The 13,241-nt window shown below is 57.0% G+C and overlaps 1 protein-coding gene across 1 annotated transcript in view; it reads left to right on the plus strand.

Annotated features, from left to right (window-relative positions):
* CELSR1 (cadherin EGF LAG seven-pass G-type receptor 1) overlaps positions 1-13,241 on the plus strand; it is a 142,567-nt gene that overhangs the window by 112,264 nt on the left and 17,062 nt on the right. The window contains exons 15-24 of the mRNA XM_043967738.1: positions 273-456; positions 998-1,099; positions 1,741-1,835; positions 2,710-2,919; positions 4,512-4,695; positions 4,975-5,118; positions 5,736-5,937; positions 6,375-6,542; positions 8,428-8,554; positions 9,970-10,170. Of these exons, the coding sequence (XP_043823673.1) occupies positions 273-456; positions 998-1,099; positions 1,741-1,835; positions 2,710-2,919; positions 4,512-4,695; positions 4,975-5,118; positions 5,736-5,937; positions 6,375-6,542; positions 8,428-8,554; positions 9,970-10,170 (1,617 nt within the window). The remainder of the gene's footprint in view (positions 1-272; positions 457-997; positions 1,100-1,740; positions 1,836-2,709; positions 2,920-4,511; positions 4,696-4,974; positions 5,119-5,735; positions 5,938-6,374; positions 6,543-8,427; positions 8,555-9,969; positions 10,171-13,241) is intronic.

The following is a 13,241-nucleotide window of genomic DNA, read 5'->3' on the forward strand; positions in this document are numbered from 1 at the left end:
TCCTCTCCTCTCCTCTCCTCTCCTCTCCTCTCCTCTCCTCTCCTCCCCTCCCCTCTCCTCTCCTCTCCTCTCCTCTCCTCTCCTCTCCTCTCCTCTCCTCTCCTCTCCTCTCCTCTCCTCTCCTCTCCTCTCCTCTCCTCTCCTCTCCTCTCCTCTCCTCGCCTCGCCTCGCCTCGCCTCGCCTCGCCTCGCCTCGCCTCGCCTCCCCTCGCCTCCCCTCTCCCCTCCCCTCTCCCTTCCTCCTTTCTCCTGATCTTCCCCCACCCCTCCAGGAGAACTACTACAAGCCTCAGAACCAGGAGGTGTGCTACCCGTGCAATTGCTTCCCCTACGGCTCCCACACACGCACGTGTGACATGGAGACAGGCCAGTGCGCATGCAAGTCTGGGGTGATCGGGCGCCAGTGCAACCGCTGTGATAATCCCTTTGCAGAAGTGACCACCCAGGGCTGTGAAGGTGGGTGCTGCCCCGTGTGGGTCCATTGACCAGGGAATTCTGCGCACGCCCAGCTGACCACTGCTCGCCAAACACACCCACTGTGTTATAGAGAGGCCCGGAGGGGGGAAAGCATGTGTCAGGTCACTCTGGCAGGAGGAGCAGAGCCAGGCTTGGAGCCCAGGCCTCTGATTCCCAGTGGAGCCTTCTTTCTTCCCCTCCCCTCCCTCTCTGGGTGACTCCCCATCTTCAGGAAAGGTCTGAAAGATGGGCTTCTGCCTTGCCCCCACTGGACCCTGCCTTCAGATACTCAGTCCCGGGGCTAGAGGAGACATTCCCAAGTGCCCAGAAGTTTCCCTTCTGGCCTTCTCCCATGCCATGCACTGATGCAGAGCCAGTCCTGGAGCGGAGCAGCAGGAACATCAGGGGCCCTGGCTCTACAGATGGGGAAACCAAGGCCCTCTCTGAATGGGGCTGAGAAGATGCATAATGTCCTCTGGTCATGAAAAAGGCCCCGAGGGAGCATCAGTTCTCCTGTTGTTTTTTTTCCCATGTGCCCCAGTGATCTACAGTGGCTGTCCCCGCGCATTTGAGGCTGGCATATGGTGGCCGCAGACCAAGTTTGGGCAGCCAGCGGCAGTGCCCTGCCCCAAGGGATCCGTGGGTAAGTGTGAGTGTGGAGTAGTCACAGCCTGTGTGGTCGGCAGGTGAGGGAGCAAGCCAGTTAGGATGGCCAAGCGCTTGCCGAGCCAGGGCGGTCCCTGACAAAGGCCGGGCAGGAATCCTTCAGGGAGACTCTGAGGTCCTTAGCATGTAGGATGCCTCCCCCCCCTCAGCACCCTTCGGACCTACTAAGTGCTTCTCACATGGCTGCTCTGAGGGGTGCCCCAATGAGACCCAGAGAGGACTTCAGTGACTCCCAGCAGTCACCTGCAGTGTCATATGCACGTACCATTTAGAGCGTTCTTGGCTTAGCTCCAACCTGCCCTCTCAGAATAATTTCAGATTGCTCCCTCTCACTCGTGTTCCAGCCAAACTGGCCCACTTGCTTCCATTTCCCACCTCCATGCTTTTGCCTAGGCAATGCTCTTCCTCTTTCCCTCCATCTCTTGGAATACCCAGCTCGCTCCAAGGCGCCACACATGGGCGGTGTCTGGATCCCCCATTTGTTAGTACTCCCCCTGCCCATCTCGTACTTATTCTGTATTGTTTTTGGCGTGTTTCCTTGCATGTGGATGTGCCCTCTGAGTTCCGGGAGGGGTAGATCGAGGGCCTCTCCAACACTGCTCTGCCTTGATTTCCCAGGGAATGCCATCCGCCACTGCAGCAGTGAGAAGGGCTGGCTACCCCCGGAGCTCTTCAACTGCACGACATCCTCCTTCCTGGGCCTCAAGGCCATGGTAAGAGGATGACCCCCTCCTCTTCACTGGGGCATCAAACGGTGGGCGACTAACCAGGGTTCAGAAGTTTTGTGTAGAGGTGGAGGGTCAGAGTGGCCCTCTGAGCCAGGGCGCCACAGGTGAAGGCTCCATCCATTGACAGACGCCAGGCCCTCTGTGTTTGAAGTGTTGGGTTACTTCGGGCACTGTGACTTCTCCACACTGGCCGAATCCTGCCCTCCGAAGCTCAGCCCTCCACCCAATGGCAGCCCAGCTCCCTGGTCCCCGCCGCTGGGGCCTTGTTCAAATCCCGTCAGCCTGGGTGCGTGGGGGAGGGCGTGCTATGACAAGGACCACAGTGAGGCATCCGAGGGGAGTGGCAGCGCAGGGTGTGCACCGCTGACATCCGTGAAGGGTTCCTGGAATTCCGGTCGGGGTTTACTTGGGGTGCCTGCCTCGTTTGGGTTGTGTTTGTGGAGTCTCGGGAGGGAGATGCCGAGGCTCTGGAAGGGCGAGGGGGGAGGCTGAGCTCTGGCAGGTCTCCTTCCCTCCCTGCCCCCAGCAGGAGAGTCCCTGAGCACAGGCTTCGGATGGACCCAGGTCGAGCTGTCCAAGACCCAGCCTACTTAAGAGAAGGGAGGCTCGTGTGCCAAGGTGACCAAGCGTCACACTCATGAAAAATGACAGCTGCGTGCCTGGCCCAGTGCTTGGCCCACAGCAGGTGCTCCAGACATGCTTGCGATTGGTTGGTAGTGAGGCATGGAGAGCCCCCAAGATTTGGAGGGTTGGAGCATCAAATCAAGTGCTTTTTAAGTTTATAACCAACATTCTAAGTGGAAAAAAATCAGCTAAAAGTGGCTCTTTTAAAACATTTGTGTTCCCTCTTCTGTCTCAGAATGAGAAACTCCATCGTAACGAGACCAGAATTGATGGGGACAAGTCCATCCATCTCGTCCGCACGCTGGAGAATGCCACCAAGTCCACGGGCGCCCTATACGGGAACGACGTGCGCACAGCCTACCAGCTCCTGATCCGCGTGCTGCACTATGAGAGTCAGCAGCAAGGCTTCGACCTGGCGGCCACCAGAGATGTGGAGTTCAACGAGGTAGGCAGGTGGAGGCCAGGCCCGGAGGCTGCCCTGGACTTTGGCCTGAAGTCGTTTACATCGAAATCCTGCGTACCCACGCCCTGTTGGAGGCTGGGAGGAGATTGGGATCCCTGCAGAAATGAGCGGCCGGGAAAGCATCGCGCCCCCACTTCCACCCTGGACATATTCCTCGGGGTCGGTTACCCGGAGTAATCACACCACCTCCCATTTCGGCAGGAGAGCACTTTCCTACCAGCAGTCCAGAGTGGAAAAATCTTTATCTTGGTTTTACAGATAGGGAAACTAAGGATCAGTGAGAGCGGTAAAGATAAGAGAAATGGGAGCTGTCACCAATGTAGCTTTGAGTCCAGCTTCCAGCCTCTGTCAGTCAGCCTTGGGAACCTATAACCCATCGTTTATTTTATTTTATTTTATTTTTGCGGGGCAATGAGGGTTAAGTGACTTGCCCAAGGTCACACAGCTAGTAAGTGTTAAGTGTCTGAGGTCAAATTTGAACTCAGGTATTCCTGACTCCAGGGCCGGTGCTCTATCCACTGCGCCACCTAACTGCCCCGTTCCCCCCCCCTTTATTTTTACAGCTGAGTAAACAGGGCCAGAAAGAAGTGATTCAATCTGGTGACCACTGAGTGACCTTGGGCAAATCCCCTATCACAGGCTCATCGATTTAGAGCTGGAAAGGTCTTTGGGGGCCCCTCATTTTACAGAATTAAGACCTGCAGAGGTAACATGACTTGCCCAGGGTCACCTAGCTAATAAGCATCTAAGGCAAGATTTGAATCCAGGTCTTCTTGATGTCAAGTCCAGTGTTCTCTTCACAACTTCATGCTGTCTTTCTGCATGTCTCAGTTTCCTCATCTGAACATGAGGGGGTTAGACAAGATGACCAACAAGGTCCCTTCTAGCTCTAAACCTCTGAGCCTGTAAGTCCTAGGCGTAGGATCGGAACCCATATCTTTTGACTGAGAAAACAAGGCTTCCTGCTTCATAAGTCGAAAACCCAAATAAACTCCTCATCTTGAATCTTAGCCCAGATTGGGGAGGAAACACTTCCAGGATTAGAGGTTGGGAGCCCATCTCGAGAGGGATGCATAGCAACGGCTTTTGGCAAACACACCGAGGTGTCACCCTTCCCCCGCCCTGGCCAGGGTCCTGCAGTTCTCTTTGGGACCCTGGAGATCCTACTTGAAGGAGGAGGAAAGTGGAGCCCCAGGGGCCAAAGCATCCTCCTGCCTGGCCCTTATTGACCTGCCGGAGGCAGAGCAGCTGTGTGACTGTGAGCAAGTCACTTCCCCACGTGGGGTTAATCAGGCTTCCTCTTCCTGCTTCATGGGCTTGTTTGTGACAAGTGTGTTTGGGATCCTTAGAGGCTGGGAGAAGTGGGGGTTGTTGGCGGCATTGTCCCAAAGAGCAGGGATGGCGGGGCCAGGCTTGGAGTCACTTATGAGCTGCCCGCACCTCAGTCTTCTCCTCTGGAGAATGGGAGCGATAGTCCTTGCAGAGCAGAGCAGGTGATGCCTGCGAGGCGGCGGCTCTCCTGGGACTGACTCTTTGTCCTTTTTCGGCTGGTCACCCCCTCCCCCTCCCTCCAGAACCTCATCCGAACTGGCAGCGCCCTGCTGGACCCCACCCACAGGGACTCCTGGGAGCAGATCCAGCGGACGGAGGGGGGCACGGCGCACCTGCTCCGGCACTATGAGGACTATTTCTACAATTTGGTGAAGAACATGAGGAGGACCTACCTGAAGCCCTTTGTTATCATCACGGCCAACATGAGTAAGCTAGAGATGCCGCCACCCCGCTGCCACGGGCTCAGGGATGCTGCGGGGACGGGGTGGGTCGCAGTCCCTCCTGAAGCTTCCATCGCTGCTAACCCCTCCACCCTCAGGCTGAGGAATGGGGGGGGGGGGCGGCCGAGCTCCCTTCCTGGGCGAGGATGTCTTGGATGCGCCATAGTCCAGCCATGGCCAGGGCCCATGTCCCCCCCCAGGGCCCGTGTCCCCCAAGGGTGTTCCCCCACAACCCCGTTGCCTGACAAAGACCGCTCTGTTTCAGTCCTGGCTGCTGACATCTTCACCAAGGCCAACTTCTCCGGCGCCAGGGTGCCGAGGTTCGATGAGATCCACGAGGACTACCCCAAGGACCTGGAGTCCTCGGTGCTGTTCCCTGCCCACTTGTTCCAGGCCTCGGACAGGAGAGGTGGGTCCGAGCTCTCCCCACCGGCCTCCTGGGGCAGTCCGTTTGCTCAGCACTCTTTGCGTGCCAGAGCTGGCCACTGTCTCAGAAGGGTCCAGGCCCCCTCAGGAGGCTTATGTTCCATCAGCACAGACACATCCACACAGAAGAAATACCAAGCAGGTCCAAAGGAAGCACCGACCATCGGCCCTGGAGACTTGGGTTCAAGTCCCACCCTTGGAACTTAGGCTGCTCCTTTGGCCTTGGTGGCCTCCGAGGGCCTTGTCGGCTCTCAACTTTGGGATCCTGGGAATCAGGGTCAGATTCTTCCAAGCAGGGGGGCTGTGGTCCCCCCTTGGATTTCTTCATGTCTCAGCCCCCAGTGCCCCCCGAGGCGCCTCTGAAAGGGCTCTGGGAGAAGGGGAAGAGATCTCCTCAATGGGAGGGCGGAGGGGGGACCTCGGAGCTGGGCTGTGAAGCCAGACCTCAGCAGACGCAGAGGGGGGCAGCGCATTCCAGGTCTGGGGGACCCCAGGGACAAACAGCTGGCCCCAAAGGCTGTTTTATCCACAGTCACCTGGCCCGGCCGGCCCTTGGCCCCGCCTTCCAGCCCTTCTGATGCTCTGCTGTTAACCTCGCAGATGTGCCCACGGCGAAGCCCAGCAAGCACAGAGTGACCCCTAGAGCCGACCCCGCTGACCCGGCCACCGATGACCCTCTATCAAGGAGGAGGAAGCGGCACCCGGATGAGTGGAGCCAGCACGCCGTAGCCTTGGTCCTCATCTACCGTTCCCTGGGGCAGCTGCTGCCTGAGCAGTATGACCCAGACCGCAGGAGTCTGCGGTGAGGATGGGGCTCCCCTCCCCACCCCGGGGCCTGCGGCTTGCCCCCAGGCCCAGATGATGGAGGGAGGCCTCTCCTGGAGCCTGCCTGGGGCCCCCCCAATACAGCCCTTAAGCCAGGCCCGAGGGCCTATCCTCCCTGCTCTTCCCCATCCCCTGCCCCCAGGGCCTGGACAGGCCTTGTAGAGTCCAGGGCTCACCACAGGTCAGAGCTGTGAGGACAGTGTGGCCCAGTGGAAGGAGCAGGAAGGTTAAAGCAGAGGTCCTGGGACTTTGCCAGGTCACGGGGTGGGCTGGCTGGTCTCCAGGTCTGAAGCCCTGTGAGCCCCGCACGTCAGAGCCAGAGGGACTTCAGAGCAGGGAGTGGGGGGCAGGCAGGAAGGCCTGGGGAGGGTCTCCTCACAGCAGCTGTGATCTGGTTTCTGGGCTTGTTTCCAGACTGCCCCATCGACCCATCATTAACACCCCCATCGTGAGCACCCTGCTTCACAGCGAGGGAGTCATGCCCCCCAACCAGCCGGGCCGTCCCATTCTCATCGAATACACTCTGCTAGAGACCGAGGAGAGAACCAAGCCCGTCTGCGTGTCCTGGAACCACTCCCTGGGGTATGTTCAGGGCCAGGGAACGAGGCTCCTGGGGCCATAAAAGCAGCCCGGGTGCCGCTAGGAAGGAGGCAGCTAGAGGCCTCAGCATTACCACCCCGGCTCAGGAGCTGCCACAGCGGGCGGTGTGGCTGGGTACTTGATCCACACCCCTAGCATCAGGGCATGGCCCCCATGCTGGAGACCACTGCCCTCCAGGCAGCTGGTGGTGCAGTGGAGAGAGGCTGGGCCCGGAGGCAGGAGGACCTGGCTGAAATCTGGCCTCACACACTTCCTAGCTGGGTGACCCAGAGCAAGTCACCAAACCCTGTTTGCCTCAGTTTCCTCATCTGTAAAATGGGAGATGATAACAGCACCTCCCTCCCAGGCTTGTGGTGAGCATAAATGAGCTCATCTCTGTAAATCGTTTGGCCTAGTGCCTGGCACATAGTAGGTGCTCAATAAATGTTTGTTGACTGACTGACAGTGACTGAAATGATGCAAATGAGGAGATCACTGAGAAATTGGCTGAGAGAGCGGAGCACTGCCTCCCTCCGGTGCAGGGTGGGGGGGGGGGCGCTGCAGGGACCGGATGCTGCTGTGCTCCACTCCTCCATGGTGGCAGACAGGTGTCTCTGCTTGTTTGTCCTTGTTACAAGGCGTGTTCAGTCTGCAGGTGGGCGGGAGGTTACTTCCGAAGTGTCTGGGGTGTCAAAACAAAAGCAGCTATAAAACAGTTTAATCGGTTTTCCAGGCAGAGCCCCAGGGCTGTTGACTCTTCCCACTTTTTCCTCTGGTAACATCTCTTTGTTTCCTCCGAGAAGGGGCAATTAGTCACTACTTTTAATCCTCTGCCGCCAGGTATTTATAAAACACCTTTTATCCCAGCATCTTCAGAAGGGGGAGACAGACCCCTATTAACTTTCACACCCCATTTTATGGAGGAGTAAACTGAGGGTGGAGGGCGTGGGGACCATTTTCCCAGAGCTGAGGAGAAAGTGGGTTCTTCCCCTGGCTTTGGGCAAGTCTCTTCATTGCTTTGAGGTACTCGGACTTGTCTCTGAGCAGGGCTCATAAAACGCTTGGGGATCCTTGGATGAAAGGTGCCCTAATAATAAAAGGCAAGCCGACAATAATGCTTTTATTGTCCTTTCTCAACCAACCCTGATTTTGAAAAGAGGACTTTTCTGCCTCGCACTCCTCCTAAAGAATGAAGCAGTGGGGTGGGAGTGAGGCCTCGGCTCCCAGGTAGTCTCTACTGCCCATTGAGAACCAAGATGTCCTGGCCCAGATGAAAGCCGTGGCCCAGCGGGAGAGAGGGGCAGCATGTCCACTGGCCCAGTGCTGAAGGACAGCGAAGGCCACTCCAGCTGCCTGCCTTCCTAGAGTTCTTCTCAGAACAGGGATGGACAGAAATGCCCCAGGAAGCCTTTGTGGGAGGGGACTCAGGAGATCTGGGTTCCCACGTCTACCACTAAGGGGCTCTGGGACCCTACCCTAACCCTCTCTGACCCTCAGTCTGCTGGTCTATGAAAGGAGAGCGTCACTAGGAGCCAAACTCATGGATGGATGGATGGATGGATGGATGGATGGATGGATGGATGGATGGATGGATGGATGGATGGATGAATGAATGAGAAAGCATTGATAATGAGCTTACTATGTGCTAAACACTGTGCTAAGTGCTGGAAATACAAATAGAAAAAGTGGGACAGCCCCTGCTCTCAAGGACCTAATTAGGGGCCACAAAACCTAGGAGAGGGTTACCCGTAGGGCCGATGGGGGTGGGGAGCTGTGGGCCCCTGTCTCTTCCAGGATCTCGGAGCAGCCAGGCAGGTGGGTAGGCTCTGGCACCCAGTAGGGCAGGGGCTCACAGACAACTATCTCAACGAGGTCCTCTGTGCTTCAGGAGCCGGGGCGCAGGAGGCTGGTCGGCCAAAGGATGTGAGCTGGTCTCCAGAAACAGCAGTCACATCACCTGCCAATGCAGCCATGCGAGCAGCCTGGCCGTGCTGATGGACATCTCCAAGAGGGAGGTGAGACTCGCCTCACAGGGATGGGGGAGGGGCCGGGCTCTTAGGTTTTTGTAAATAGTTTTACAACTGTGCGTGAACGGAATTTGTTCCCTTTGTAATCATATGCATTTGATGCATTTAAAATATTATTCTTTAAAAGAGTCCCTGAGGTTCACCATAGCAGCAAAGAGGGGTCCATGACACAGATATGGCTAAAAAGTCCTTGGCTTAGAACAGGGGATGTCAGAGCTGAGAGTGGACTCAGAACATCAATTATTAAGAACCAATTCTAGGGGCAGCTAGGTGGCTCAGTGGATAGAGCATCGGCTCTGGAGTCAGGAGGACCTGAGTTCAAATCCGGCCTCAGACCCTTGACACTTACTAGCTGTGTGATCCTGGGCAAGTCACTTAACCCCAATTGCTTCACCAAAAAAAAAAAGAAGAACCAATTCCTTCCTGATCTTACCTCTCTCAAACACACACAAAGACCACACATTATCTCCTAAAAGCTTTTGACAAACTGAACCATTTGAACAATGGGGAGGGAGTATCAGACTTGCCCCTCCTCGATAGTGGGTCTTCCAGCACCTGGGGCTCAGAGTTGAGGTTCTGGGGAGCATCCTCTGGGCAAGGTTTAACTGGCCTGAGAGGCAATCCTATCCTGGCTTTTACTGTGAGAACCAAAGTCCTAGAACAAAGGTGTGGGAGGGGGGAGAGGCCTGCCAGCCCGGCCTGGGAACAATGTACTGGCTGATGTTTTACCTGGGGCATCTGGAATCAGGCGATCAATGTGCAGGGCCTTCTTTCAAGGCCTGGGGTGTGAACTGTGTGTTCCCCACATGGAGCAGGAATGTGTAGACTGCAGGGAGTGGCCCAGAAGCCAGAGAGGAGAGTGTGACCTCATCTGGTCATCAGTCAGTACCAGCCCTGGAGAACACAAGAGCGTGGGGATGCCAGAAGTCTGGCCCAGCCCATCTCATCTCTTCCCATCCCAGCCTCAGCGTACCTAGCTGTAGAAGGGGCATAATCCATGAGAGGTGCCCTTCTGTAATAGAGAGCAGGCAGGAAGACCTGCATTCGAATGCTGCCTCTGACCTTTATCAACTGTGTGAACCTAAAGAAGTCACTTCTGCTGCCTCAGCCTCAGTTTCCTCTTCTTTAAAATGGGAGCTATCACCCCTGTAGTACCTGCTTCCCTGGGTTGTTGTGAGACCTAAACAAGACAAGGGGGGAAAGGGCTGTATGTTTCGAATGAACTCTGCGAAGGTCGGTTGTGGTTGTTGTTGGGGTGCCAGGCTCCTGGGGGGCTGTCGATGCGGCCTTGGTGGCTGGTCTCTAGAACCCTGCCTCATGCCCCCACCTCGGCTGTCCCCTGCAGGGGTCCCCGTGGGGCCTTTGCTCCTCCTGCTGTAACATTCCCCCACCCCGTCCTGCAGCATGGCGAGGTACTCCCCCTCAAGATCGTCACTTACACCAGCGTGTCCATCTCCCTGGTGGCCTTGCTCACGGCCTTCGTCCTGCTGCTCCTGCTCCGGACCCTCCGTGCCAACCTCCACAGCATCCATCGGAATCTGATTGCGGCCCTCTTCTCCTCCCAGCTGGTCTTTGTGATCGGGATAGACCAGACAGAAAACCCGGTAACTGTGCCCCCACCCCCCGGGCTGGATCCAAGTTGTGGGGGGACATCCGCCCCAAGCCGAGCGCCACCCCTCCTTCCCTCCGCTCTCTAGCCATCCATTCAGTCCGTCCGTTGATCGCTTGTGTGCGTGCCATGTAGGCACTGGGATCTGCCCAGCTCGGTCCCAGAATCAGGGCTGCATCCAAGACAGGCTCATTTATTAAGCACCTCTGTGTATTGGGCATGTGCCAGGGCCTGTGGATGGACGTCCCTGCCTCAGAGAACTTCCATTCAGCTTCCACGTGCCAGGCACTGTGCTGGGGTCCCTGCCCTCAAGGGGCATCTCCTCTTTTTGGGAACAGCCTATACACAGCTTAGTAAAATGTATGCAGATTAACAGTGGGGTGCTAACTACAGGGGATGGGAGAAGGCTGAGCCTTGGAGGTGGGGGGGGGTGGCTCCTGGAGGGGAAAGGGGAGTGACAAGGATTTGAACACTTACTCTGTTCCAGGCAGTGGGCTGAGAACAGTGTGTGCAGACAGCACCTCTCCCCACCATGGGGGAGACCCCGGGTAAACCCTAGGAATGTCTGAGACATAGACAGAGCGGGCATCAGCAGCTGCAGAAGCTGGGATTCAAGGGCAGAGGGAGACCATCTCAGGCAGGGAGCAAGGGCAAGGGGGCTGGAGATGAGGTCTTGTGTGCGAGCTGAAGGCACTGGGCCAGCAGGGTATGGAGAGTTTGGCGTGCCTGTCAGAAGGCCTTCTACAGGGTCCTCGAGCCATTAACACAGAACTGGCAAAGCGCATCGAGCCGCAGGTCACAGGATGGCTTTAGGAAACTCTCCTTGGCAGCTGAGTCTGCGGTGGCCTGGACTGAGGTAGGGACAGGAGGCAGCGAGACCCCCTTGGAGCCACTGGACAGAGACCGGAGGGCAGGTGACAAGCCCCAAACCAGGCTGGGTTTGGCAGCTAATAGGAAACGTCACCAGGGTAGAAATAACAAGAACGACGTGATGATAACAGATGAGGTTGGGGGTGAGTATGTGTGAAGAGGGGGTGATCACCCCAGGTTGTGAGCCTGGCTGACTGGGGTGGACGCAGGATGGTGGTGATCTCCATAGTAACAGGGATGGTCAGGAGAGGTTTGTGGTGGGTGGGGGGAAGATAATGCATTTGGACACATTGAATCGGAGATGTCTTGGATTTCTCCAGTTCAAGATGTCCAAAAGGCATCGGGGGTGAGACACGTGCTCCAGAGAGAGGTGAGGGCTGGATCTGTGGATGTGGGCACCGTTTGTATAGTCTGATACTAGAATCTAAGGGAGGTGGGGAGCTCAGGATAGAGGGAGAACGGAAGCAGCCCAGAATGGAGCTTTGGGGGGCCCAAAGGCTGTGGGGGAGTGTCTGAAGATCCAGCAGAGGAGCCAGAGAAGGAGCTACAGCAGATAGGAGAGCCCCTGGGATTGATGAATGCCCTGATGTTTCTGCTGAGATCCCTGGCGCTGCCACGCGGTAGAAGGTAAACAGAGGCCCTGAAGGAGCCATCGAGGCACTCGAAGCACCACTGCCCTGTGTTTTCCACCCATTCTGCAGATAAGGAAACTGAGGCTCAGGGTGAAGTGACTCGCATCCCCACGTCTGTGTGACTCAGGGCCATCGTTCTATCCCCTGAGCTGCCTCTCAATTCATTTTCTTAAACAGTTTTCATATCAACTTAATAATTTTTCTTAAATCATCAACAAAACCAATCAGAAGACAGAGCCCGATCTCCCCCAGATCTGTGCTCCGTTAAGCTGAGAAGCCCCTCACCCTCTGTGCCCGCTCCAGGTTGGCCTTACTGGGGATGTGCAGGTGGCTCCCCAGCAGACCCAGTCCTAGATGGGCCCAGATCCGACAAGACGTGGCCACCGAGGCGTGGCCTTTGTCAGCATCGGCACCAATCGGAGGGCAATCATTGCTCTCATGCAAGCCAGACTGAGCCAGAGGAGCTTTCTGAAGTCCCCGGGGCCAGGAGTCCTGGGTGTGGGCACAGTGAGCCGGGCACCTGGGGCTTCGTTCCTCGGCCTCCTCTCCTGGGAAAGCTGCCTGAGCAGATCCCCCAGCTTTCCACTGTCCCGAGGCGTGAGGGGCGGCCCCTTCCTGGGGCCTGGGCCGGGCCAGGGAGGCCTCCATCACTCAAGTGCTCACCTGCCAGGAAGCTTCTCCCGCTAGTCACGCACCAGTGAGCATCAGGCCAAGGAATGTGGCGGCCCCGAATCTGGCGCTCTTGGCTCAGGGCCCGCTTTTTATGAGTTTCTATAATCTCCCCATCGCATTTCAGGGAGAGGCTCCTGCTCCCACTCCCCACCCCCTGGATTAGCGGCCGCCTCGAATGATTTATGAACCTGAATATTTCTGTCTTTGTTCACTCCCGGAAGAGGGGCTGGGCCCAGGGCTGAAGCCTGGGTGGGTGAGAATGAGAAACCCCCACTTCCGACACTTCCTTTATATGGACAGGCCTTGGGTCAGGGTCTGGAGCAGAAAGATCTCACCTGTGCCCGACCAGGCACCCCAACAAGGGTCCTTCGGCCTCAGCTCAACAATCCACAGAGAACCTTCCTTCCGGATCTTGCTTGATTCCAGGGCCAGGAGCTTCTCACTGGCTGGGCTGTGCCTCTCAAACTTGGGTCTTCCAGCTCCGAATTCTGTGTTCATTCTCCGCTCTTGTCTCCTCCCTCAAAGACCGAGAGCCTGTGCCCCGAGCCCCAGTGTCCAGGGCAGGGGAAGGACGCTTAGGCCCAGGCCCCCGCTCCGTGTTTCTCCAAAAACACCAGAACAGGGGAATCCAAGACAAAGGCGTTCCTCCATGTCCCCATGCCATAGCAGAGGCGCTGGCCACCCCCAGTCATGGCTGGGAACAGCCAGCCGGAGGAAGTGGGGAGGGACTGCCTTCAGGGTGACTCAGTGGTTAGACCCAGCTCCCAGCCGGCCTCAGACCCCACAAAGTCAATCCATCTCTGGCAGCCTCAGTTCCCTCACCTCTAAAATGGACGTGTCAACAGCCTCTTTCTCCCAGGGCTGCTGGGAGAACCAGCAGTGATAAGTTCAG

The sequence above is a fragment of the Dromiciops gliroides genome, chromosome 5 (genome assembly GCF_019393635.1).
Source record: "Dromiciops gliroides isolate mDroGli1 chromosome 5, mDroGli1.pri, whole genome shotgun sequence".
NCBI classification, from domain to species: Eukaryota; Metazoa; Chordata; class Mammalia; order Microbiotheria; family Microbiotheriidae; genus Dromiciops; species Dromiciops gliroides.